The sequence below is a fragment of the Meles meles genome, chromosome 13, assembly GCF_922984935.1.
Source record: "Meles meles chromosome 13, mMelMel3.1 paternal haplotype, whole genome shotgun sequence".
Taxonomy (NCBI): domain Eukaryota; kingdom Metazoa; phylum Chordata; class Mammalia; order Carnivora; family Mustelidae; genus Meles; species Meles meles.
Window position 1 is genome coordinate 11,493,607 of NC_060078.1, and position 26,891 is coordinate 11,520,497.

At 45.7% G+C, this 26,891-nt stretch overlaps 1 protein-coding gene and 1 pseudogene across 1 annotated transcript; both read right to left on the reverse strand.

The window, feature by feature from the left end:
- Positions 1 to 1,741: 1,741 nt before the first annotated feature.
- IFIT2 (interferon induced protein with tetratricopeptide repeats 2) lies at positions 1,742 to 9,770 on the reverse strand. The gene is made up of 2 exons (XM_046027166.1): positions 9,558 to 9,770; positions 1,742 to 4,844 (listed from the first exon to the last, which is right to left on the reverse strand). The coding sequence occupies exons 1-2, from the start codon at positions 9,560 to 9,562 to the stop codon at positions 3,440 to 3,442; spliced, it is 1,410 nt and encodes a 469-aa protein (XP_045883122.1). The 5' UTR covers positions 9,563 to 9,770; the 3' UTR covers positions 1,742 to 3,439.
- A 4,968-nt stretch (positions 9,771 to 14,738) lies between these two features.
- Positions 14,739 to 16,259, reverse strand: LOC123955752 (annotated as a pseudogene).
- Positions 16,260 to 26,891: the final 10,632 nt, after the last annotated feature.

Here is a 26,891-nt window from a genome sequence, read left to right on the forward strand (position 1 = left end):
TTGTCAGAGTCGCTGAACTGTGTTACATGAAGGATTTTAGTTTCCCTCTTGCAGCCTCCCAGGAAGGTACAGATTCCAGCAAGAAGCAGTTGCACCGTAAACCACAGGAAAATAGCTTACTTATTAGTCAAACCACATGACTCCCTTCCCAAAACTAGGTGATGGGGGAAATGGTGGAGGAAGTTGTGTGTGTGTGGGGGGGGGGATCCAGGAACACGTGGTCTGTGGGTGGAACCCACATTGCCCAGGTTGGCCTCCGAGGTTGATTGTGTAAGTGTTATGCTGGGCACAGATTGTGAAAGTCACTTGACAGGAAGTAGGAAGAAAGATAAACAGCGACCATGACTCGAGGTCTGCTGCCCCTGGGGACTGTCTCTGAGCTCTGTGGTAAAAGGGTCTACAGGCAGGTGCTGAGGAATGTCTCACAGAGGACTCTGAGGCTGGCAAACCAGGGCCCAGTGCCACTTGACACCCAGCCAGATGTGAGAAATTCTCCTCACTCTCTCACGGGCACTAACGTATTTGAGATCATCTTTGCCGGGGCATCAGGACTCTCAAGGTGGCAATCAGACGTAGAGAATGATGAGGCATTTTGAAGCAGTTTTGTGGGCGGAGGACATTAGTGCGTATGGGTGCCGAGGCTTCACGTAACAGATGCGATCGGGTCATTCTGACCGACTTGTTCATCAACACCGGGGACACGCCTACCAGGGGCTTGTTTTTTCCTGGGTGGATATCTGAGGAGAGTCAAATGTCATGCACTGAGAAATGGCTAAGAGGCTAAGAGCCCAGGAATGTCGGGTCATCCCAGTTAACGTGGATCTATTCATTGTTCCTGGATAGTAAGATTTCAGGAGACTTGGGCTATAAACACAATTTTGTTTATTGTTTTCTAATCATTTTCGTGGGCTTTAAGTCCTCAAATTAAAACTGAGTGTACTATGTCATCTGTCTCCTCCCTATTCTTTCCACCTTTTTCCTTCAGGAACGTCTTCTAGCAAGGGTTTTGCTGCATGGGCAAGATTGTGTACAGCTGTCGGACTTCCTCAGCTCTCTACAGGGGCCAGGTGGTCCTCTCTCAAGGTCAGCGTACCTGCCCCTCTTACCTTCCACTCAGAATCCCCTGGTTTTCCTCCCCAGGCACCAGAGCCCAGAATAAGGAAGCTAAATCTTTCCATAAGACATACGCTTGTCCCATTCGGTCCAATGGGACGAGTTTACCTTTGCAGGTGGTGTGAATCGTATTGTCCATAGACAACTCTCAGAAAGTGAGAGAGACTTCAGGGCTATTTGTTTCTTTCTATTTTCTGACTAATAGGAAAAAACTCTCCAACATGCCCTTGGATTGCCTCCAGAATTGGGCAGATAACAGAATGGGCGACACTGCCTCATTCTCATAATGGAGGTCAGGATGCAGATGGAAACACATGGTGTTAACAAGGCCTAACAGAGAGAAGAGAAGCAGCCCACCCACTCTCAGCGTGGGGGCGGGGGTTCGTGCACGTGAGGGTGTACGGTGCTGGGTGTCAGGGTGTAAGCTAGAGTCCTGGATTCCTAAGGCCTAGGGGGAAAAAAAAGTCCGTTCCATTCGGTGGTTATAATGCTAGACCGGTCTGGGTTATATGGAGGCAGTTTGCAACCAGTATAATGTTTCATTAATTAGTAGCTGGGTCCAAGACTCACAGTGCAGCAGAATTTCAAAAACAAAAACAAAACCAAGAACACTCCTTTATGTTCCATCACCTCCAAGTTATTTATTCATTAAATCTGTGGCTTTTTCCAGGAATCCACACTATGCATAAATTTATTGAAATGCATTTCACATACAATACTGTGCAAATTTAATGTTGATTTGATACATTTATATATTATGCTTGTAGCAACAGTTACTGCAGCAATAGTTACCACCTCTCTCATGTATATAATTATCATTTCTTTCCTGTGGTGTGAATAATCAAGATCTAGCCTCTCAGCAGGTGTGATGACTGGAATACAATATGGTTGTCTATATTCATGATACTATACCTTAGATCTCCAGGACTTATCTACTAGTTGTGAGTTTGTACCTTTAAACCACATCTCTCCCACTTCCCCAACTCCCAGCTCCTGGTAACCACTATTTAATTTTAAATTAATCTGAACAGGCAAATAGTTTGCAACCCAGAGGATGACTGAGGGTTTGTTTCATGCTGGGTCACCTGACTCTGGTTTGGTTCGCACTAATCCTGATGTCATGGACTATTCAGTATTTACCTAGAAAACCCCAATCTCTCCAAGCAAACCATGAGTTTTGTGGTTTCCTTGAAGATTTTCAGGGTGAAAAGAAGTTTTATATCACCTAATTTACAACAGTCTAATTGGGGAAAATACTCTCTGTTAGTGATGTCATTTCACAAGACCTTTTGCTAGGTCCTTGGTGTCCAAATGAGCCTTCTGTTCTGCTGTTTTTCTATTACCCTGGACCATGCTCGTCCAAGCCTTTTTGAACAAGGCAAATCTTCATCATACAAGGAAATTTTCCTAAAAGTAGCCAAGAAAATGAGATTTTTTTTCTCCATATATTTATATTCTACAAGGACAAACCAGGATTCTTCTCTCTCTCTTTTGTCTGCTTAATCCCTGTCCCCACTGGCATGACATTTTTTTTTCACACGTTTTAAAGTTTTTATTTATTCTTTTTATTTTTGACATGCTGTAATCCGGGGAGGCCAGAAGGGACGTGAAATCTTCCCATGTGCCTCCTGAAACTCTTGTACCCCGATGGCCCGGCCCCACTGATTGTCTTGGTTGTGTTCTTTCTAAATTCAACCTGTTCTCTGCTCTCTTGTTTTCAAACTATGTTCCCACCTCAGTCAATGGGGCAATTGAACTCAGGTTGTATAGACAGTCTAGTTTGAGGACTGTCTGGGGAGGAAGCAGAAGTGAGGGAGAGAAGATACCCAGCCCTATGGAGGCTTTGGTTCCCTGGCCTTTGAATGGACACATTAGTGTCTCTGCAGGGCCAAACTGCATAAGATCTAAAATGATTCTAAGGGTGGAAAAACATTGCAAAAACGGACCACACTGTTACAGATGTGAGGGGTCTGGCTGCTTTATATAAACCTAGAGACAAACCCAAGACATCACCACAGGGAGGACGACTAAGGGAATATCACAATGCAAACTACTCCCAAGAGGTCAGTTGAGAAGTAGCCCCCTAACCAAGCCCTGGGACCCTCCCCCCTCCTCCCTCCCATCTAGTCCCTGTCCCAGAACTCCCTGAGCAATTCATGTGTGATACCCAGCAAGTGTCCTCCCCAAACCCGGTGCAGACCCATGGCCAGCAGCTCGGTCCACGCCTATGCTGCCGTAAAGTTGTCCCATATCGTGAATACCCACTTGGTGGAGGGGTTTCTGCTCCCTCCCCTCCATCGTCCCACCAGCACCATATATTGATTCCTTATTCCTCAGTGAAAGATACTGAATGGAGGAAGCTTCCAGAGTCCAAACATCTCTTGGAGTTTTCCTCTGCTGGCCGCATGTCTCCATTCAGCTCCTGAAGAAATGCCAAGAGGTGCAAAGCCACGGAATCGGTTCCGTTTTTAGAAAGCCTGGTACAGGCAATTTTCTGCAGTTTATTTTTCATCTTTTCTTTCTCCTTTGACTCCTGGTTGATTTTCACGCCCTGAATGAAATGGTGGATGGCCTTGTCTTCGCACTTCAGCTGGTACAGCTGGAAGTTGCCATAGCGCAGGTGGAGCACTTGTCTGGCTGCTGGAGAAAGCTCTTTGCTGAATTCTTTCTGGAAGTAACGCTCTGCAGTATCATACTGACCTGCCTGCGCGTGGAGGCAGGCCAGGTAGGAGCAGACACAGGGGACCTCTGCACTGGCCTCATCCACTCTCTTTAAATGATACACAGCTTGTTCTATGGTTTCCTGTAACTTCGCCCTTTGGCCGTTCATCTCATTCCTTCCTGGGTCCTGGAGCATCTCAAGGACTTTGGTCCTGTAGAGGCAGCCGATTCGCCAGTGCAGGATGGTGCTGTCCGGAGAACCTTCCAGCGCCTTTCTCAGCAGCTCTTCAGCTTGGTCCAGGGCCCCTTTCCTCCGATACAGCTTTGCTGCTTGGCAGAGCACATCTGTCGCCCCTGGGGCTCCCTTCAGCGCCTCCTCCACGAGCCTGTCTGCTTCCTCTTCCTCCTTCATCTTCTGAAGCTTCAGCGCCAAGAGGACTTTCGCGTACTGGTTGTCAGGATTCAGCCGGATGGCCCGCCGCAGAGGGTCCACGGGATTCTGAGGCTGCGGCCATGTGTCCAGACGGTAGCTGGCGATGGCCAGTCCCGAGGCAAAATCTGGGTTCTTGGGCTCCTTTTCCAGAGCCTTCTTAAAGCACACCTTGGCCCTCTCGTTGTGCCTCCCTCCACACTGTAGCCGGGCCCACCCCTCCTCGAAGTCCAGCTCGGGGCTCTCCATTCTGTAGGGGCTGCGAGCCTCCGCGCAGACTCGTCGCACCTTGTCCACATACATCTGAGCGTCTGCGTGTCTGCCCAGGTGGTAGGAGACCCAGGCGAAGTTGCCCCAGGTGACCAGACTTCGGGTGTCCGCTTGCTCCGGGTGCTCCCGCCGGATCAGCTCCTCCGCCCGCCGCAGGCACTCCAGCGCCGCCTCGCCACGGCCTCTGCGGTGCTCGATGTAGGCCTGGATGTTGAACACTGTGGCTCTGAACTCGTGGTTCTGAAACTCCGTGGCGTTACACACCTCGTCTTCGAACTCGTCCAGCGACTGTCCTCCCTCCACCAAGTTCCAGTTGAAATGGCATTTCAGCTGCCGTAGGCAGCTCTCCAGGGCGGTCATGGTGCTCTCGCTGGAGGGCAAAACAGGAAGATGCTGTCAGACAGGGCATGGGTTCTCCTGGGGAGCAGAGCAAGTGCAATTCTCTTCCTACTCCTTCTCCTCCTCGACAGTGTTCACCCCAACCAGAATATGTATTTTCTTTTCATTTCTTTCTATATTTTGGCATCTGCGTTAAGTGCACAGGGACGCAGGGGTTAGGTGATGGTGGGGGGCAGAAGGATTAGAGAGAGGGTTGGGGTGGGATTCAGAGGCCCAGGGGCTAGGTTTCCTCGAAAAGGGCGGTTTGTGAGGGTCGGGCTGGCCCTCTGCTCTCTGCCGTGAGGGCCTGTGCAGGCGCAGCACATCTGGGGGGACAGATTTCAGCAAAGGATTGACTTTGTGTCACTTTGGTTTTCTGTTTTAAAGATTCTGTGAGAAAGAGACACAGAGACAGCATGGGCAGGGGAGGGGCAGAGGGAGTGAGAGGGAGAAGCAGACTTCCTGCTGAGTGTGGAGCCCAAGGACTTTGGGGCTGGGGCTCCACCCCAGGACCTGGAGATCATGACCTGAGCCACAGTCAGACGCTGAACCGACTGAGCCACCCAGGCGCCCCTGACTTGACACAGTTTTTAAGAAGAAAGCCTATTTGATTGCTTTATGTTCCGGTTCTTCATCTTACCCAGCATTTGCTTTCCTGGTTTGAAAATTTTAGCTTTAGAATTGTCTATTCTGTTCCTGTCTTGCCAGCTTGATTTTAATCTCATTATCCCTCTGAAATTCAACCACATTTGTCTCCTGTATTTTCAGTTTCTTAGTTCTCCTTAATCTGTCCTTTTGTCCTTATTACTTTACATTTCTTTTCTTATTATTTGAGCTTTTCATATATCCTTAACTGACTTTCTGTGGTTATCCAAACTTTTTTTTTTAAATCCAATTGGTTTTGTCTTGTCTTTTTATTAATTTGGCATTCTGTTCTCCTTTTATCTGAACTTTTCCATTTTGATCACTTAAAACATATTTCAACAATTCTAAATGCTTACTTATATCCTCTGCTTTTGTATTATTCTACCGCTTAAGTTTATCATCATCATATATGTTAGCAATGTTTTAAACTTTTATTTTGGAATAAAATATAATCTTTTTTTTTTTTTTTCTCATCTCCACCCCACCACTATTTCTTAGACTGGTAATTTCTGTTCTTAACATTTCTCATTGTGCTGGTCTATTTTTTTTTTTTTTAAGATTTTATTTATTTATTTGTCAGAGAGAGAGAGAGAGTGAGCACAGGCAGACAGAGTGGCAGGCAGAGACAGAGAGAGAAGCAGGCTCCCCGCTGAGCTTGGAGCCCGATGTGGGACTCGATCCCAGGACGCTGAGATCATGACCTGAGCGGAAGGCAGCCGCTTAACCAACTGAGCCACCCAGGCGTCCCATTGTGCTGGTCTTTTAAAACTTCTGCATTTTGTTGCTATAATTATCTTTTGAAATTTTATTTTTCCTCTCCTGTGGTTTGCTTTCACGCGGGGTGTTGGAATTGAAGCTATAGGAGGAGGCTCACGCTAGCTTCTTTTCCCATAAGAAAAGAAAAGAAAAGAAGAGTTCTCTTAAGGTACTCTTCTGGGAAGATGTCCCATTCCCTTCCATGTTGGTTCTTAAAAATGAAATCAAGTCAAATAACAAATAAGGAAAACTCACCACACAGAAACCTTATTTTGAATAACTTTAGAGATGAGAAGGTTAAAAAATCATTAACTGCCCCAAATGATTTCTCTGCAGGGACATATTGGAGTCCCTGAAGTGTTGTTTTTCTCACTTCAAAACATTTTTTCATGGTGTATATTAATTAGCCCTTTTATCAGGAGCTGATATTCTAACTATTATGGATTCTGACACAGACAAGCAGTAGATATGTGGAAAGTTATGTAATGTGGCAAAGACCATGTTTGATATGCTTGTCCAAATGGAAGATTATATTCCCCCACTTTCTTCCTGCCCCTTAGCTTTCACTTTTTAGGACATCCCCCCCCCCCCCCCACCAATTTGATGATTAGATCAGAGCTGGGCACCTAAACTCAAGTGGAAGCTGGGTACGGGGGAAGGAGGTGGGGAGCCAGGTGTCTGGACTTAGGAGGAGCACCGTGCGTGCTGGAGGGCTCCCAGGGGCCGTGCTCTGCAGTGTGGCCAGCAGAGAGTGTGACCCATATGCACACGGAGCAGACGCAGAGTCTGGGTCCCTAACGTTCTCTGTTGTCCTGTTCTGGCCTGCCTGGTGCTCTAGTCCTATGTGTGGGTCCCGTGAGCCATTCCGGGAACCTTAAATCATTTCCTGTTTCATTTCTGTTACTTGAATTGGATGGAGACTTAACCCCAAGTAGAATAAACAGAAGAGAGGAACGAAAATGAGTAGAAGTTTTTGCTGGGGGAAGGACCCTCTGTCTGTTCAAAGTCCCAGAGAGGTCTCAGTGAGGAGCCTGGTTGTCTGAGCCTCTTGATGCAATATGGGGGATGGGATGGGTGGTGGCTGTGTGTGTGTGTGTGTGTGTGTGTGTGTGTGTGTGTGTGCGCACGCGCATGCACCTAGGAGAGTGCCTGGCATGGTATCTGGCATTGTAATGACAGCAGCTTCCCCTTGAAAAGTTCGTGTCCAAATGGATCTATTTTCCTTCTTAGTAAGGTTGCATAAGCTTAGCAATAAGCTTTTTAGCAACTTTCTCATTTAATGCTTTATAAAGATTTATTGATTTATTTGAGAGAGTGTGCACGCGAGGGGAGGGGTAGAGGGTGAGGGAGAGAGTGAATCTCAAGCAGACTCCATGTAGAGTGTGGAGCCCAACATGGGTCTCGATCTCCTAACCCTGAGATCATGACCTGAGCCAAAATTAAGAGTTGGGCACTTAACTGACTGAGCTGCCCAGGCTCCCTGCAACATCCTCATTTTATAAAAGAAGTGAAGAGAATGAATCCAGTTGAAATTATCTCCAGCATATAAAGCACATAGACAGTTGTGTATTTGTAGGATAGAGGCATTTACTAAACACACTTAGGTAGAATCCCTCTGAGCAGCAATTCGAAAGCATCCAATTTTACTGTGTGATTATAGGTTTTTATTTCTACCAGTAATTCAGAAGCTGGTTCCAGACACTTGCTTCCTGGACTCAGACTTCTTCTTCTTTTTTTTTTTTTTAAAGATTTTATTCATTTGACAGAGATCACAAGTAGGCAGAGAGGCAGGCAGAGAGAGAGAGGAAGGGAAGCAGGCTCCCTGCTGAGCAGAGAGCTCCAAGCGGGCTTGATCCCAGGACCCCGAGATCACGACCTGAGCCGAAGGCAGAGGCTTTAACCCACTGAGCTACCCAGGCGCCCCTGGACTCAGACTTCTGAGACCTATGCTCCTGATGCCTTTAGAAGTTCCAACGGTTTACACACAGCAGTGTGTTGCCCTGCTTCTTGTCCGCACAAAAGCCACAGTGACACTGTTCCCCAGGCTCAGAGCTAATGCTGTCGCCAGTGTCTTAGGGCATTACTGGCATCACTGAGGAGCCTGTTAGAAATGCACATCCTTGGACCTCAGTTAAGGATTACCAAATCAGAATCTGAAATGGGGGAGGGGTATTGTCTTTAGCAAGCCCTCCAGGTAGATCTTATGCATGCTCAGATTTGAGAATGACTGTCTTAGAGCACAGGGCCAATGCCTGGTGACAGTGCCCATAGCTAAGGGATCAAAGAAAATTAGAAAAGAGTTGGGTGGGTCTGTGTTATTAAGGGAGAGATTCTAAGAGACGACCATGCTAAAGTTCCAAGCGTTAGGAGCAAGGTTTCTAAATATTCTGAGTCACCCTAGAAATAGACATCTGGAAATATATCAGTACTTTTTCTTATCAGGCAGACATGGAGAGTAGCAGAAAATATATCACTTCAATAAGAGACATCAGGAAGCTTATAGAAGGAGGGCAATGTGTCCTCTAGCGAATGAGAGCTGGGGCTGGTGTCCGCACTTGTTGGAGCTCCCAGGACTGAGGCTGAGGCGTCTAGCTTGGCCACACCCTCACACTGGAGAAAACAGAAATCTCCCTTCCTACCCAGCCTCCCCCCGGGGCAATCTTATGTTTCTGGGGTATAAGACCATTTTAGAGTTTGGGGCTGTTGTTTGCAAGCACCCCACCTCCAATTCATACTTCAGAGAGGAGGACTCTAGCCAATCAGTAGCATTTTGGGGTAAAATATATTTCTGTTGAAAGAAGGGATACATTTTACCAGCCCTGATGCAAATATGAGATGAATGAACATATTAAAAGTAAAATCCACCTTAGCATGAGCTGGGGTTGTTACCTGGAGTACATTTTAACCCTATCTGTTTTTCTTATTAAAAGCCCCTTGCTTCATCCTTTCAAATAAGAAACAAAAGGGACAGTCTACAGGAGCCACCCCCTGCCCCAGATCCATTTTTAAATGAAGCACCTGCCGCTAAACATCTCTCCCTCTGCCATTCTTCCTCCCTCCCTCCTCTGGACACGAGAGGTGCCCTGAGGAAGCTGGACAGTGTGGGGCAGAACATCACAGAAATCAACAAGCCGGCAATGGGAAGACAAAGCCACGACCTACAGAGCAATCACAGCAAGGCTACAAACACTAAAGCAAAACAAGTCAGGAACTTGTGTTTTCAGAGCACGGCAGGGTGGGATTTGCACTCCACAGCAAGACGGATTGGACATTTTCAACACGATCAGGGCAGGAGAATATTTACCTCATGTTTGCCGAGCACTTCTCAGCGGTTCTGGAAGGCTGTAGCTCAGGCTGCTGGGCTCCTCAGAGATCTTCCTTCTCTGCCTCCCAGAGATGCTAGGGAGACCTATATATGGGGGCATTTCTTGGTTCCTTTGCTGTGTTGTGCTGCAGTTTGCTTTAGGAAAGAGAAACTGAAACTGGAAAGTACAACCAGCAGGGCTCTAAGAAGAAATGAATCTTGAGTAAGAGCCGTGCCTGTAGCACCCTCAACCCCCACCCTGTGGTGAGTCAGAACTTCCTCTTTATGACCACAGTGACAGCCTAGATCAGCTGACATGAAGGGAGCCCAGCTTGGAGAGGGATACGGGTACCAAGCACCAAGTACCCTGCCTCTTCACCACGATGTTAACCCATCCTCGTTCTGCCTGCCCTTATCACCAGCATGGTCTGCAGACCCCAATGAGGGATGCTCTTTTTTTTTTTTTTAAAGATTTTATTTATTTATTTGACAGAGAGAGAGAGAGAGAGAGACAGTGAGAGAGAAAGAGGGAACATAAGCAGGGGGAGTGGGAGAGGGAGAAGTGGGCTTCCCGCTGAGCTGGGAGCCTCATGTGGGACTCAATCCCCGGACCCTGGGACCATGACCCAAGACGAACTGAGCCACCAAGGCACTCCAGCCAAACAGCCCCCAACACCTGTACACATTCTGGGCTTCCCCGAGCGCCATAACATTTAAAGTCCCTTGGCTCACCCTGCTGTTCCGCACTCCCACATCACAATTTGCAACCATGGTGGTTTGCTGTGATGGAGGAAATGTACTTTCTTTGCTTTTTCCTTATTCATACCCCTGATCGCAGAGGGATGACAGTGTGTGTGGACCCAAGAGGAAAAGAGGTAACAGCACTAGGAATCTTTGGTGTCTGGAAATTACACAGAGCACGAGTGACCCCTGTTCTCCAGGACCACTGAGTACAGCTGAGGCACGTTAGTTCAGTCTTGGAGAGAGCCTTCTGGATGTCTGTTTTTGTCTGCGAGTGGCGGGGTGGAAGGAGGAGCTATGCTTCTTCACAGTTCTCTACCCTTTGACTGGGACACAGAGTCGAGCCTATCCCTATTGGAAACGCTTACTTTTGGGTGTCATTCAGGAGTTACAAGTTCTAGTATATATTTATAGAAATGGATGTTAGGGGCGCCTAGGTGGCTCAATCAGTTAAGCATCTGCATTCAGCTTGGGTCGTGACCGCAGGGTCCTGGGATGGAGCCCTGTATTGGGCTCCCCATTCAGTGGGGGAATCTGCTTGTCCCTCTATCTCTTCTCTTGCTCATGCTCGCTTGCTGTCTCTCTCTCTCAAATAAAAAAATAAATAAAGTCTTTTTAAAAATGTATGTTAGTTGTACAGGAAATGCTGCAGAAGGAAACTAGGAACATGGTGGGATTTTTTTGGTGTCGTATGTTTTCAATTTGCATTCAAGAAAACAACCGGATAGAAATGTTTAAATCTCATTATAAAGGTACTAGGTGGGGAGAAGCACAGGGAAAGCACGTGCTAGCTGTGTTTTGAAATGCCTGGAGGGACTGTGGTACTCTTCAGAAATGCGTATGGCCAGTGCCTGTGTGGATTGCGTTCACGAGAGGAATGCCCCAGCTGCTCTACAGGTGGTTAGTGTTAGAAGATGCAGTGGGATGCAAAATAGAAACTGGAAAGGAAAACCAGCTCTCTTCCGGTAACATGTCAATGACGAGAAAAGTGAAACTGACGCAGCGAGTGTTCTGATTACTCAGGCTGTTACAACTATGTATGTGTCTACTGAGTGGTTACATCAACTACAAAGTGGTATAATGCACTAGGCCCATGCTGCCATCAACCCCAAGAAATTTCAGGTCCACCTGGGGACCTGCCACAAACACAAATTGTCAGGCTCCATCCTCCATCAAATGCATCAGAAATTCTAGGAGTGGGGCCAAGGAATCCCTGTGTTAGGAAACTTCTCATAATCCTAATACATGCTATAAAGTCTGAAAACCACATACTATTTTGACTGTAAGTAAAAATTTTAATTCCATAAAACAAAACCCTATAGGTTTTTCTTGAGATTTACGGGGAGAAAATGGCCCTCTCTTTTGTTCTCTGTCTCTGTAGAGAATGTCTGCCTAGAAGGGTTGGTGGCTAGTTCACTGCTATTCACAGCGGCTAGAGGACTCTTCATACCCTAAGTATCCACAATGTGCCCTTCTTGCTAAACACAGAACATACTCAGGCCTTTCCCAACAGAGTCTGCCCACAATCAGGCAACCATCTTTCCCAGCGATGCTCAGGGAACTCTCAGAGATCCCCGGTTCCCCTCAATGGACAGGGTGTGACTTCCTGTGGTCTGGTGAGAAAAAAACCTAAAAGACTAGATAAGATTAGATAACTCCTACACGCCCGGATGCGGCACGAGAACCAAAGGAAACATCCCAATTGAAGAAAGGAAACATGGAGGAAGTTTAAAGGTCACAAGTCAGTAGAAATGACCAGCCTCTGCTGGATAGGCATTTGGGAGACCAAGATTCTGCTCTCTGATGAGAACCTTGCCATCATTCTCCATATCCCTGGCCTCAGCCCCTGGGAAGCTCTTTGTGACATTAACTCTTGCATTCCCACATCTCTGCCACCGGCTGTGGTTTGTGTTCACCTTCTGGGCCCCAGAGACTCCTGTGCTCACACAGAACCTTTGTTGATAATACCCTTCGATGGAGAGCATTCGTTCAATGAAATGATGCCTTCGAAGAATGCCTCAAATATTTGTCAGTGTCTGATTCTGAGAATAAAGAGTTTTAAAAGTTGATGAAGCATTGGTAAGTAAAAGAGAGATGAAAAAGGCCACATAAAGATACCAGGGACAGCAGAGGAAATGTGTGGAAGTGCCTCTCTGCACGTGTACAGACTTCTGGTTCTCTTTGAACTTAGCAACAGGAGCTTTTCCACCTCTCTCTCTGACTATTCGGCCAGCTCTCTGGAAGAAAGCCATGGCTACTTCAGTTTCTGACCAGACTTCGCCCGTTCATTGGGGCTCCTCTTGCACTCGGTAAAGGGCTACAGGCAGGGAGCCCCATAACATGCAAGGCCAAGAAATACCAGCTAAGATCGCCCCTCAATGTCAGGGCAGGGAAGTGTCACCGTGAACTTTCTGGAGTTTATGATCTGAGGGCAAGGTTAAACTTTCATCCATCTAATGACAGAGAGGGGGAGCCCTGCAACCTGGAAGCACACAGGGTGATGAAGCTCTTCCCTCTTCATCGGGAAATGAGACAACTACAGGGTGTGTGCCGTCGGCAGAAGCACAATATTGGAGCATGAACTTAAAGAGTTGTGCCCTTCGTCTCGGTGCATTCTCATTAATCAAATTCCTTGATGCCTTTGGGAGCTCAAGAGAAGTTTGTTGCACAAAAAGTAAATTCCTGAACACGGATGGTGGGACAGGTGGAGGAGAGAGGTCAGAGCAAAGGTCTAGGACATGGTTACACTTTCAAGGATCAGTTGCGGTGGACACCATTATGGATTGGCGAAGAGAGTAGGTCACACTGTATATGTTAGGGGTGGGGTGAGTGGGTGAGTAGTGGGAGTAAAGGTGAAGGCATGAAGAAAGACCTGGAATCTAGAGACTTGTTGATTAGGTGCAGAGATCTTCAAATGTTTATTAGTGTGGGTTGGACCCAGCAGGAACCAGTTGCAGAATGGACACCAGTGGGGTGGGCATGGCACTCCTGCGTCACCATCTTTTGTTTTGAATTTGTTTTGTTGCATACTTTATTTGACAGTATGATATATGCTCTGGGTATCAAATTCAAAATTAAAAATTCTATACAGTTGAAATATATAAGTCTTCCTTCCATATAGACTCCCAGACAACTCATTTCTTCTCTGGAGACTACCCTAGGGGAGCTACGTCCTTTCCCAAATATTCTGCAAATAATGATAGGCTTTTTTTCCTCCTCCTACCCTTCCTTCCTTCCTTTGAACAATGTTAGCATGTCGTAATACCCTCTTCTGCACTTTAAAAACATTTTTTAATATATCTCAGATAGTGTTCTATATTTTTACATTTAGAACAGCCTTTTATTTTTTTACATTAGCTGCATGCTGTTCTCAGCATGAAATATGAAAATTGAGTTAATGAGTCCCCTAGTGATGGACATTTGAGTTGTTGTCCATCCTTTGTTATTATAAGCAAAACTTCATGAGTATCTTTATACATGTCTGTGCATGCATATGCAAATACAGGATAGATTAATGAGTGGAATTGCTGGGACAAAGATTCACGAATGTTTACCTGCCATCAACAAATGCCCTCCATCTACAGGATTTATAATCTTAATGGCGATGTGTGATGGAGCCTATTCACCCACATCCTTGCTTAGTACCTTTTTCCAAAGGTGTTTCTTTGGTTGACCTGAGATGACCTCTCTTAAGTGTTGGTTTGCTTTCTCTTAATAAGAGGGACATTGAGAATCATTTCCCCTTTTTAAGTCATTTTGATTTCCTGACCTTTGCCCATTTGTCCAGAGGAACTGTTTCAGCATTAAGGAAGTTAATCCGTTATCCGGTAACATACTGAAACAGTATTTTTAAGTCTGTCATTGATCTTTTGACTTTCCAGAAGTCCCTCTTCTATGAAACGTGTTTTAATGTGGTTGAATTTCTTAATACTTTTGCCCTTTTGTGTATTGTTTCATACTTACAGCTTCCAGACTGTGTGATCTGAAAAATCCTCTCAAGAATTCCTCTAGAAATTTTGTGATTTCTGTTTCTGAAACATTTAAATCTTTGGTTTGTATGGAATTCATTTGGGAGCATAAGGAGCAAGGAAGGAGGACCAGGCCCCAGTGCTGCTGTCTTCCCTTGTTCCCGTCAGCAGGGTTGAGTACCCACTGTGTCTCGGGCCAAGGGCAAGGTGTGGGGCGGGAGCTGGGTGGTACAGAGTCCCACAGCCCCAAAGCAAGTCCTTGCCCTCAAAGGAGATTTTGCTCAAAATAGCTATAGGACAGAGGAAAAGTGATTCTGCATTTCCAGGTCTGGCTGAGAGAATTTTGGGAACCCGGAAAAAGAGACAACAACATGAAAAGCCCAGCCATCTGGCCCAACTCCTGCCAGTTGTAGCTTCTCAGTCTCTCTGCGTCCCTGTTTCCCTCCCCTTCGTAACCACCTCGCCAGGCCTCCTACACCTCTCTCTTGCTCTCGCTCTGGCTCTTCTCTATCTGAAGCCCCCGGGACTGGTTACAGGCTCTCTTTAGGGCCTTCTACTTCTCTGGGTGGTGGGTCCCACCTGCTTCCGCGGTCTTTTCCTCACTGCCCTTCTCAGCCTGCAGGGCAGGGGGGACAACTCCGCTGGCCTCTGCTGGCACACTGTCCCACGCGTGCCCCTTTCTATTCAGCTCACGAATGAATCTGGAGAGTTGCCAACCCATGGCATCGGAGGCGTTTTTAGAGAGTCGTTTGTGGGCAATTTTTCTTAGGTTGACAATCAGCTTTTCCTTCTCAGTCACTGTCCCGTTGATGTTCAAGCCCTGCAGGTAGTGGTGGATGGTGGTGTCGTCCTGCAGCCGCTGGTACTGCTGGAAGTTTCTGTAGCGTAGGTGGAGCACTTGTCTCTCCGTGGGAGGCAGATCCTTACTGAATTCTTTCTGGAAGTAATACTCCACCTTATCATACTGGCCAGTGATGGCATAGAGGCAGGCAAGGTCAGAGCAGGCACGGGGAAGGTTAACATTCAACTCGACAACTCTCTTAAAGTGATCCAGTGCGTGTCTCGTCATCTCCCACAGCTCTGCTTCCTTCTCCTCTGTGGTGTACCTCTGTGGCCTCTGGATCTGCCTGATTTTGGCTCTGTAGCAGCATCCGATCTGTAGATGTTGAAAGACGTTGTTCGTCACCAATTCTAAAGCCTTTTTAAGTAATTCGATAGCCGTGTCTAGAGTACCTTTATTTCAGTAATACTTGGCCGCACTGCAGAGTATGTCCGTGGGGCATGGCGTTTTCTTCAAGGCCTCTTCGACTAGCTTATCTCCTTCAGCTTGTTTCTGGGTCTTCTGGAGAGTCAGAGCCAGGAGAATGTGAACATACTGGTTGTCAGGATTCAGCTGGATGGCCGCCTCCAGAAGGCTAACGGTGTTCTCAGTTGGTGCTTTGTCACCCAGATGGTAGAGTGTGATGGCCAGTCCCAGGGAGAATTCTGGATTGGTGGGTTTCTTCTGCAAAGCCTTCTCAAAACACACCTTTGCCCGTTCATAATACTTTTCTCCCCATTTTAAAAGGGCCCATCCTTTTTCACAGTCAGTCTCCAGACATTCAATTCTGTAGGAGCTCGCAAACTTCTTGCAAAGATGTCCTACCTTGTCAATGTAAGCCTGTGCTTCTGGAAGCCTGCCCATGTGATAATAGACCCAGGCATAGTTTCCCCAGGTGACCAGACGTCGGATTTTGCCTTGGCGGGCCTGTGTGTGCAGGATAAACTCTTCTGCTTGCTGTAAATATTCTAGAGCCGCCTTGTTCTGGCCTCGGAGGTGTTTAACATAGGAAAACAGATTGTACATGATTGCTTTGAATTCTTTGTTTAGAAACTGTACCTGGTCACACACTCTGTTCTCCAAGTCATCTAAGGAGCTTTCTTCATCATATAAATTCCAGGTAAAATGGCATTTCAGTTGTAGTAAGCTATTCTCCAGGGAATGTTTGGTGATTTCACTGGGGAAGAAGAGCAGACATTTGGAGGTGTGAATGAGCCGATGGACAAAGCAACAGGTTTAGGGCATGGCTACTTGACCACTTCTGAGAAGAAGGCCCAAACAATGCTGTCACTCTGATCCAGAATTGTGAGAAACGATTTTCTTTTGTTTATAAGCTACCCAGTCTGTGGTATCTTGTGATAGACCCCCAAAGGGATGGAGATGATGGGATGGCCCAGAAAGAAAGGGGGAGTGGAGGAAATTTATTACCCAGGCACACCACAAGTCCACCTGTCTTAGAGAAGGATGGGCACAGGCATTCTGGAGCTCCAGCTGCAACGGAAGGAAATTTCTCTGTAGAAATTGTTGGAGAATGGTGCGGTAGGTGAGTAATAATATTTAGTGAGGTTGGTTTCTTGTGTTCTTTTCTCGAGCATGGATACCGGGGTGTGAGCCTGGGCTTCTGATCCACCACAATATTCAGGGAAACTAAGAGGAAATGCTGGGCTTAAGACACCAAGAGATGAGAGGGGAATCATTTGGGGCTGGATGCGAACAGCGATCCCTCGGGGGTCCTTTCCCAGGGATGGAGTGTGCACAGAGTGTTAATTTATTCAGGTTGAGCCGGGAGAGGCTTTTGGCCCTTCTGACGTGGGGCCAACAAGTGTCGCCCCATCTGTGTTACCGTCTCTTCCTTTGCTGAGCTGGCTCTTTGGGCAGATTCACGAACTAGAACAGCTCAAATGCCCTCCACCCTCTACCTGGGTGGGTGCCCCCTGATGCTGCGGTCCACCACCTTTTCGATTTGCTCAGTGGTCACTAAGACGGTAGTCTGGTTCCGTACAGAGACAAAGGGACATGTGGAGCATAAGAGACACAGGACACAAAGAGTCCACATGCAAATGCTATTCACAAAAATCAATGGGCAAACTAGAAAACAGAAATTAAAAGATTATAAGCATGGCAAGAGGTATCCTGTTTAACACCTAAAAGGCTCTTTTAGTATTTGTATTTCAGAAGATACTTAGACGAGCAGGTAGTTCAAAATTCACCAACACACATATTAAAAAAAAAAGTCACTAATCAAAGAAATGCAAATTAAATCAATAGCATTTCAGTGCCATTAAAACTTCGGTTACAGAAAAAGATTTTGGAAAAAATTACAGCTGGGCACTTTTACCTGTACACGAGGGTTTGGAACACATTTTGACCTAGAATTTGCAGGGAACTGTGGCAAAACATACAAGGAGCTCTCGACATAAAAATTTGAATGTTAAGAATGTACAGAAAACCAGACACTCAGTCAGAGGTGGTTATGGCCTATGGATGTGTCCACTTGGCTAGGTTATCGTGCATGGTTATCTGCTCAAACATGAACCTAAATGTTGCTGTGAAGGTATCTTGGAGACATGATAAAGTCCACAAGCATTTAATTTTAAGTAAGAAAGATGATTTTACATAACCTGGGTGGGCTGGCTTAACCAGTCAAAAGGCTCCGAAGATAGTGCTGAGGTTTCCTGATGCAGAAATTCTGCCAGTGAAGGCAGCCCTCATCATCACCGAGGCCAATTCCTTACATCATGTCTCTTCCTGCCTATCTCCTGCTGTCCGCTTCTCTGCTGCACCCTGACTTCCGCACAAGTCTGTGAATGACGGATGTTCGTCACAGGATGAGTTACAACTGCTTAAAACCGTAGGTGATGGTGGAAAAACATATTTGAAGGTATCATGAGACTACCCATGGAACACATGAGACTGTTTTAGCTCCCTCCTCAAATCCTACTAAGATGACGTGGTTTATGAAGGCTTCTAACCCTGAAGGAAAGGGAACACAAGGACAGCAGGATCTTGGAAACCCTGGCACAGCCAGGCGAGTGGGGATTGCTTTTACCAAACGCGGGAACATGGGAGAGCTAACTCTGCCAGCAGGGGGCACCCACCCGAGCAGCAACCCATTGATAATGCAGAATTCCCAAAGGCTCAGGAGTTAGCAGCACCGAGGTGCTGCAGAAGTGTGTGTGAGTGTGTGTGTGCGCGTGTGTGTGCATATGTGTGTGGGAGAGAGAGACAGAGAGAGAGAGAACTGGGGTCCCTGGGCTCTCGCGCAATAGAAAACGACCAGAAGTCAAACTGGAAGCTCCAGGCAAGTCCTAACTGGAGGGCTTATGCTCGAGCACAAGGCGAACACCACAAAGGAAAGGGTCCTTCATGCTGGCTCCCGGAACAAACGCCAGGGAAAGATTTTAAAGAGACTGAGGAAAGAAGTGACCGCTAAGGACTTGGGGGCTGGGGTGGGGAGTTGAGGGGTAGGAATGGAGGAGAGACCGGAAGTTGCGTGCGCAGGCGCAGTAGATAGACCCTACCTCGTGGATCCCTTCAGCATGTTAAATCTCCACCGTGGGGGGTGATTTTTATGTTACAACGTGGGACACAGCTTGTCAAAGGGTCAGCGCTGGGGTCCACCCCAGAGCAGACTGGTTTGGTTCTGACTTCGCCAGTCTTCGTGGTGTAGGCCCGTTTGGTAAACTGCCTGCCGCCGCGTCCCGCAAGGTGTGTGACTCCGCGGCACGGTTTCAGCTATCAGGGAGCCCTGGGTTCCAGTCAGGATCGAGGGGACCCCCAGTCCAGTCCCGGCTCTGTCTCAGGAAGACTGATGAAAGTCAGCTTAAGAAGAAGAAGCTGTCCCAGGGCGCCTGGGTGGCTCAGTGGGTTAAGCCTCTGCCTTCGGCTCAGGTCCTGATCTCAGGGTCCTGGGATCGAGCCCCGCATCGGGCTCTCTGCTCAGCAGGGAGCCTGCTTCCCCTCTCTCTGCCTGCCTCTCTGCCTGCTTGTGATCTCTGTCTGTCAAGTAAATAAATAAAATCTTTAAAATTTAAAGAAGAAAAAAAAAAAAAGAAGCTGTTCCTATAGACTCTGGCTCCGTCCGTGCACAGAAGGCTGTAGGTGTGCCCGGTACAGAGGGTGACACAGACAGTCCTGGACCGCGGTTACAGGCACCGCCAACGAGAGAATTAAATAAAGTTTGCGTGTGGCATGTTGAGACCACATCTTCCCGAGTTCGTTGTGAAAATGGCGCCGCCAGGCTTACTTCTTCCAGGTAAGGGACGAGTCGCCTGTTACGGAGGAAGGGGAGGGCGTCCGGGTCACCGGCATCAGGAGTTCCTCGTCCCGTGGCGTGGTGGGGTCCCCATGTAAGGACGCCCCTCGCTGGAGCTCCAGGCTCCCGGCGGGCTCTTTAGGGTTTCTCTCTCTGTCACGAACGGGCGTCAGGGGATCCCCAGGTATTTTAGGAAAGCCTCGCACCTGCAGGACAGTGGCCCAAACAGGCATGTGGTAAAAGTGTCCCGAAGGGAGCAGAAGACTTAAAACAAGAACAGAACAAATAAAGGGTCATTGATAAGTTGAGATACGGGAGAAGACGCTGCATCCATGGGATAAAAGAAAATGCTTTGAAAAACCCCCAGACATTTAAAGAACATGCAAGAAGTCTTGGAAATTAAAACAAATTAGATGGAAAAACTCAAAAGCTTATGATTGAAAGGACAGGACCGACATCTGAATGATATGAATTCTAGAGGGGACAAGGGAAAGGAAGAAAGAACATTCTAGAAGAATGCGGCCGAGTTTCCCCTGAATGGAAGGCTGTAAGTTTCTGCGTCGTAAAAAGAAACTTTAGCCCCTTTTGTCAGACATCTTAGTGAGGCTGCAGGGGGAGCAGTGGCTGCCCGAGCTTTGCGATGCCACCCGAGGATGAGAAGAAGAAAGATGCTGGGAAGCTGGCCAAGAAAGACAAAGATCCAGGGCACAGATCTGGGGGTGAGGCCAGAAAAAAGTGGTCCAAAGGCAAAGCTTGGAACAAGTTCAATAACCCAGTGTCATTTGACAAAATGACATATGACAAGTCTGTGCGGAAGTTCTCATTATAAGCTTAGACCCCCAGTAGCTGTCTCTCAGAGACTCAGGATTCCTCCAACAGGACAGCCCTTCGGGAGCTCCTTGGTCAAAGACTGAGATTAAACTGGTCTCAAAGTCAGAGCTCAAGTCGTTTACACCAGAAACACCGAGAGTGGAGGTGTCCCAGGTGCTGGTGAAGATGCTTGAACATGTCCTACCAAATGTACATTTTGCAGAATAAAACTTTATTAAGTAAAAAAAAAACCAAAACAACAACAACCAAAAAAAGCCTCTTACCAAGTATGTGATGGCAAGCTTTTAGAACACTACTGACAGAAAACTCTATAGTTCCAGGGGGAAAAGATTTATATAACACAACAAGAATCCAAATGCTGTTGAACAACTGAACAACGATGAGAAAAGCTAGAAGACAATGGAGAAATGCCTTCCAAAAACTGTGGAAAGAGAATTTTAAATTTAAAGAATTCTTAACATAACCACATAATCATTTAAAATGCAAGGAAAGTGTGAAGACCCTTTCATACAGTTAAGTAAAAAATTTATGTTACAGACACTTGCTCAGGAAGCTGAGAGGAGATGCCCCCTCAAAATTAAGAGCAAACCCAGGTAGTAAATAAAGAAGTGAGATTTAAGAAACAGGATGAACTGCAAGAGAGGCTCTTACATAAGATGCAGGGGAGAAGGAAATACTCCATACTTCCCCCACCAACCTGGAGAGCAGCCAGTGTAGACAGGAGTAGCTCAAAGGTCCTGTGAGTGATCATCACCGAAATAGGACAATGGCAACCTGCCTCAGGTTTGAAACTATGGAACGAAGCTTTGTTCAACTAGACTAGAGCTTGGGGCCGAGATGGTGATAAGTGCTTAGAAACAGAAGAAAAAGAAACAAAAAAAACCAAAACCACTTTTGTGGGGCACCTGGGTGGCTCAGTGGGTTGAAGTCTCTGCCTTGATCAGGTCATGATCCCAGGGTCCTGGGATCAAGCCCCACATCGGGCTGTCTGCTCAGCAGGGAGCCTGCTTCCTCCTCTCTCTCTGCCTGCCTCTCTGCCTACTTGTGAACTCTGTCTGTTAAATGAATAAATACAATCTTTAAAAACAACAACAACAACAATAACAAAAAAACCCCACTTTTGTTTGTTTCCTTTAGCTTCAGAAAAAAATGAAACAAAATACAGGAAAAGGAAGCTCATGGTAGATAGAATAAGACAAGGCTCAGCTGTGAATAGGGTTTATGGGACTGTAATAATCCAAACTCTGAATATTGATCCAACCAAAATCACAAAGTGATATTGGGAGGGGAGGATGTAGGGGAGGAGGTGTGTAAGTGTGTGTGTGTGTGTGTGTGTATTGGGGAAGGGGTACTGTGATGGAAAACAGAGAATGGCTAAAATTTAAAAATTAAGAACTTCCAATACAAGCATATTATTTGAGTATATGATTATAAATAGCACAATAGTCACTGAAAGAATTACTGGTTGCCTCTGGGGAATGGGAAATATGGTTGGGGGTGATGGCTGCTGTTTCGCCAACCTTGTAGATCATGTTGACTGTTTAAGTGTTGTGAATGCATAAATTCGATTATAAAGTAAGGAATCCAGAAGGAAGGAGGGAAGGAGGGAGGAATTGAAGGGGGGAAGGAGAGAGGGAAGAAAGAACAAAGGGAAAGAAGGAAGGAAGAAATCATGATACATCCATATTTTGCAGCATTATTGAAGCTCTCGAAAATCATTGAAAAATTTTACTGATGACACTCACAATATGATGTTAAGTGAAAATATAAGATGAAACTGTATGGAATCTATATATGGAATCTATACTTTCAACTTTGAAAGGATTTCCCCCCAAATCTATTTACTAAAGTGTGTATGTATATGTATACACATATATATGTGTATACATATACATATATATATTATATCCAATGTTGAAATAGTTTATTTCCGGTTCGTTATGTAAGAGACGACTGCATTTTCCCCCTTAGACTAGCTGGGATTTTTCCAAAGCTCTTTAGCGTGCTCATAGTATCTTTATCTTGAAAAAAGTTCTTCATGATCCTAGATGGTGTTTGTTTGTGTTTTAAAGGTCACTGAAGATTAAAAACAAAACAAGAGGAAAGTGTGGGTACTAGGACCGATGGAGCCCAATTTCTCTGGAGGCTCTGGGGAACCTCAGGGATGTGAATTCTGGTTTAGTGCCCGACTGCAGTTCTTTGGAAAAGAATAGTTCAATCCAGCCCATCCTTTAGTCAGGGCATCCAATGCTAAGCTTATAAAGAGTACGCTTCCCTTAAAAATTCTGATTAAATAACCCCAAGCTCCTGACTTTTCCTTTCAAATGGAAAACAGAAAGACAAAAGCTTGTAAGAATATTTCTGCCCGGTTGGCATCCTGAGCTGATGAAAAGTTGCCTGCAACGGAATGAAGTAAACTTGCCCCTCCCCATTCTCCCAATACCTCCAGTGCCTTTTCTTCCCTCCTCCAGCCTCTGGCCACGTCCTGGCTAGGATTTCTTTTAAAAGCTTCTACTGGGGAGACAGCCTGTGTGTGTCTGAAAAGTGCTGCAAAATTTAAAATGCCTGCAATGATTATTATCTAGATGTAAGGTATATTAAATATTTAAGCCGGTGCCGAAATCTAGCACTTAAGAAAAATTTGTCTTGACATTTTTCAAAGACACTAGACACAATTTCAAGAGATCAATGCAAGATAAAACCTTTTACCTCATGGTGGGAGGCTTTGGGCTGCCCAGCTGTCCTGCAGTGTTCTGGAAGGGCTAATTTGCGGCTCCGAAATCTGCCTGAGCTGGAAGCTGCCTTGGGCCCCTGGCCCACCTAGTAGTCTTTAAGCCCATGTGATTGATTAACTAAACCTTTCTTGCCATTTCCAGAGATCAGGCGTTCTTGAGAGAAGGAGCAGAGTATTTTCTGCACCTCACTGAACTCTCCTGCACCACCTGCTGGGCACCAAGGAACCAGATCTCTTGCAGGACTTCTGAGCGCCCTGATAACATCTGTAGCTGTTACAGACCAGAGCACTTCCTTAATGAATTCACTGCCCTAACCCCTTTAAAAATCTCTGGGCCAGGCAGAAACCTTGGAGTTGGCCTTTGGACAAGAGTCCACCTACCGCCTTCTCCCCAGGTGGCTAGTGAAGAGAGTAAAGCTCATATTCCTTTCCGTTAAAAACTCCCGCCTTAAGTACTGGCTTTTGGAGCAAGGAAGGGGCAGCCAAGTGTACCGACTGCCGACTCCTGAGGACGAGAAGCACAGCGTTGCTAACGAGGGGTACCTCTCTGTGCTTGCACATCTGAGTGAAATGTATCCTGGCAAGTGCAACTGGCTTTCAGAAACCATGCTGGTTTCCTGTTGGGGGAAAAGGAGACGTGACCAAGGAGAGCTTTGATCTTTCCGACTGGGAACTCAACTGGGACAAAATGTTTTGGAGAAAGCATATGTGAGGATGTTCAAGGTGGAGGAAAATTTTCTGGAGGGAGGACCCGACCTGTAGCAGTCAGAGGACTAGAAATCGCAGTGACCGCTGCACCCGTGTGTCTTCAGGAAGCCATGGCCACGGTCAGACCACTGACTAATACTGATGGCGAAGCTCTGCTCAGCACTTTATAGGACTCATCTGATTTACTCCGTTTGACCCCCACATGAGAGATGGCCATTTAGCAGATAAATAAGAGAACACTCAGCCTGCTTATGGGTCATGCCCAGGGAGGCTAGTCCAGACTCTGACTCAAGGACCTCTCTTGTTTAATTGTGGGGCCTATGAGCAAGGAGTCTATTGATCTAAAGATCTCAACTACATGGTTTTTGATCTAAAGATCTCGACTACATGGTTCATTTATACACTGCTGGCAGGAGCATAGTTGGTTCAGCCATTATGGAAAACAGTACGAAGCTTCCTCAAAAAATTGAAAATTAGGGGCACCTGGGTAGGTCCGTTATCTCTCTGATTATTTATCTACCCACCTATCATCCCTCTCTCTCTCTCTCTCTCTCTCTGACAGTCTGTCGGAGAATCTTTTGCTCAGACTTGAGAAATTCTTTCAGTAGGTTACTGGCCATCTTTATCTGGGGTAATCCTGAGTTAAGAGCTAGGAAACTACAGCCTGTGAGCCAAATCCATTCCTCTGCTTATTTTTGAAGCAAGTTTTTCCTCAAGTTAAGAATGCTTAAAAAAATTTTTTTTTTTTTTTTACAATTTTAGGGTTGTAAGCACACACATACATACACACACAGAGAAAAACATGACAGAGACCATTTGTGGCCCGCAAGGGCTAGAATTAGAATTATCTACTATCTAGCCCTCTGCAGAAAAAAGTTGCTAACCCCTATCATAAGTGAATTCAGTAAGTCTAAAATGGAATTTATCTTTCTCCCCAAACTCCTCTTCTTTGAGTCCCTGTATTCAGGAAAGGCCCCATAATTTACTCAATTATGCTGCCTCATGGATGAGTAAAGATCCAGGGGAATGTTTTATATTTACTGCCTGCCATTTCTAGATTTGCTTAGGGGAAAGTTGCTACCATCAGAACACGCTTTTCTCCGTGGGATGCCTTCTTCCGTCTTCTCCATCCTCTTCAGTGAGCCCCAGGGCAGCTGGCTGGCCTGGTGCATAGGACATGGCCTGTCTTCAGAGTTTACTTCTTGTGGCTGGAAGCTGCTGAGTTGCAGATGTATCAACTGTTTTCTTGTAGGAGTTCACACATTTCTTAATTCTCTCTGGAAGTAGCCTCTTGTTTCTCCACACTTCACTGTCTCCACGTACCTATGAGCCAGATGTCGGTAGGCAGAAGATATTCTCACTGGACTCAGCAGCTGCCTTTAAAGAATTTGAACCACTACCGAAAACAACATGGAGTTTCCTTAAGAAATTGAAACTACCACGTGATCCGGCAATTCCACTTCCTGGTATATATCTGAAGGAAAGGAAGCCACTATGTTGAAGAGCCTTACAACAGCCAAGACATGGAAGTAACCTAAGTGTCCATCGATGGATGAATAAGAAAAAAAATGTGGTGTATGTATAATGGAATATTATTCAGTCATGAAAACGGAAACATCGCCATTATGCTAAGTGAACTAAGAGAAAGACACATACTGTATGACCTCACTTATATGTGAAATATTTTTAAAAAAACCCAAACTCATAGAATAAGAGATCAAATTTGTGGTTGCCAGAGAGACAGGAGTCTTGGGGAGTTGGGTGGTCATATATGCAAGCTTCCGGTTATAAGATAAATGAGTACTGGGGATGTAATATACCACATGACCACAGATGACAACGCAGTGTGGTACACGTGAAAGTTGCCAAGAGAGTAGGTGCTAAAAGTTCTCATCACAAGGAAAAAAATTTTTTTGCAACAAAAGTTTTTGTGAGGTGATGAATGTTAGTGTTGTGATAACGATTTCACAATATGTAGGAGTGTCAAGTCAGTGGGCTATATACCTCAAACAGAGTTGTCAATTATATCTCAACAAAAAAGGAAGGAAAAAAATAACAGTAAAGTACCTTATTGAAAAAAAATTGATAGCACACCTTAGAGCCTGTACAGTTAATTCATTCCCATAGACTTCTGCATTTTGAACTTGTTTGGCTTTTTCCCTAGAGTAGTTTCAGGTCTGGAAAATCAGGTAGGCTGTTTTTGGTAAAAATTCATAAACCTTTTATAAGTAATTCAGAGCTTTTTCCAGATTTTCTGTTCTGTGTCAAGCTTTGCCCGCACTAGAAAGTATGGAGTTTGCATCAAGGCCTCTTTTAATGACCTTCTACTCTTTCTTCATGCTTCTTCGGAAGTTTCAAGGCCAAAATAATTTAAGGTATCATTGGTTAAGATTCAACTCCAAGACCTTTCTCAGGAAATGGAGGGATTTCTCTGTTGGTCGCCTCTATCGTTGTTTGTGGTTTGGCTAGAATTTCTGGTCTCCAACCCAGGGTCATGGCAGGACCTTGGTTTTTGCCACCTGGAAATGGCATCTGAAAATCTGCAGATTTTCTTGAAGATGGGAGCCTCCTTCACTGTCATTTTTCCCTGGGTTCCACCACCTGCCACTCAGAGAGAAAGTTAATCCCCAGATGTTTTCCAGAATTGTCCCCCAACCTCATGGCTGCCTAGGGCCTCCCCTACCCTACATCCATCCTCTTCTATGGAATAGTCTCTTTTGACTATTCACCAATGAGCAGACTCTCACCAAACTAAGCAGAAGGGAGGAAGGTGGGATATGTCATAGAAGGGAGAAGGTGGGACAGCCAGGTTTCTGTTCATCCCTAAAATCTGGAGTCTCAGATGAACACATCACACCAAACAGACTCTCATGACCTGCGAGGTTTGAACAATTCTCATCTCCCCTCCTTTTTTTAAACTGCTCTACTTCTGGTAATGCAGCCAAAAATGGCGGCTATTTTTCTGGGACATATCATCTTCATACCAGCTGATCCTTCACACAAGCCATGTTCTCTCTTGCATATGAGCCGCAGTAAAGCAATTGTCAATAAAAATCTTTTCCATTCTGTTTCCATTATATATTCTTTAAGAATATATTTTATTTATTATACTTCTATTTAGGGCATATTTGTATATTCTTTTAAATGATATTATATATGAAATTTAAAATTAATATTTTATATTACAGAATATAAATACATATGTGTAAATCACTGCTATTATAACAATATTTAAATATAACATAAATATAACACAATAAAACTATATCAATATATT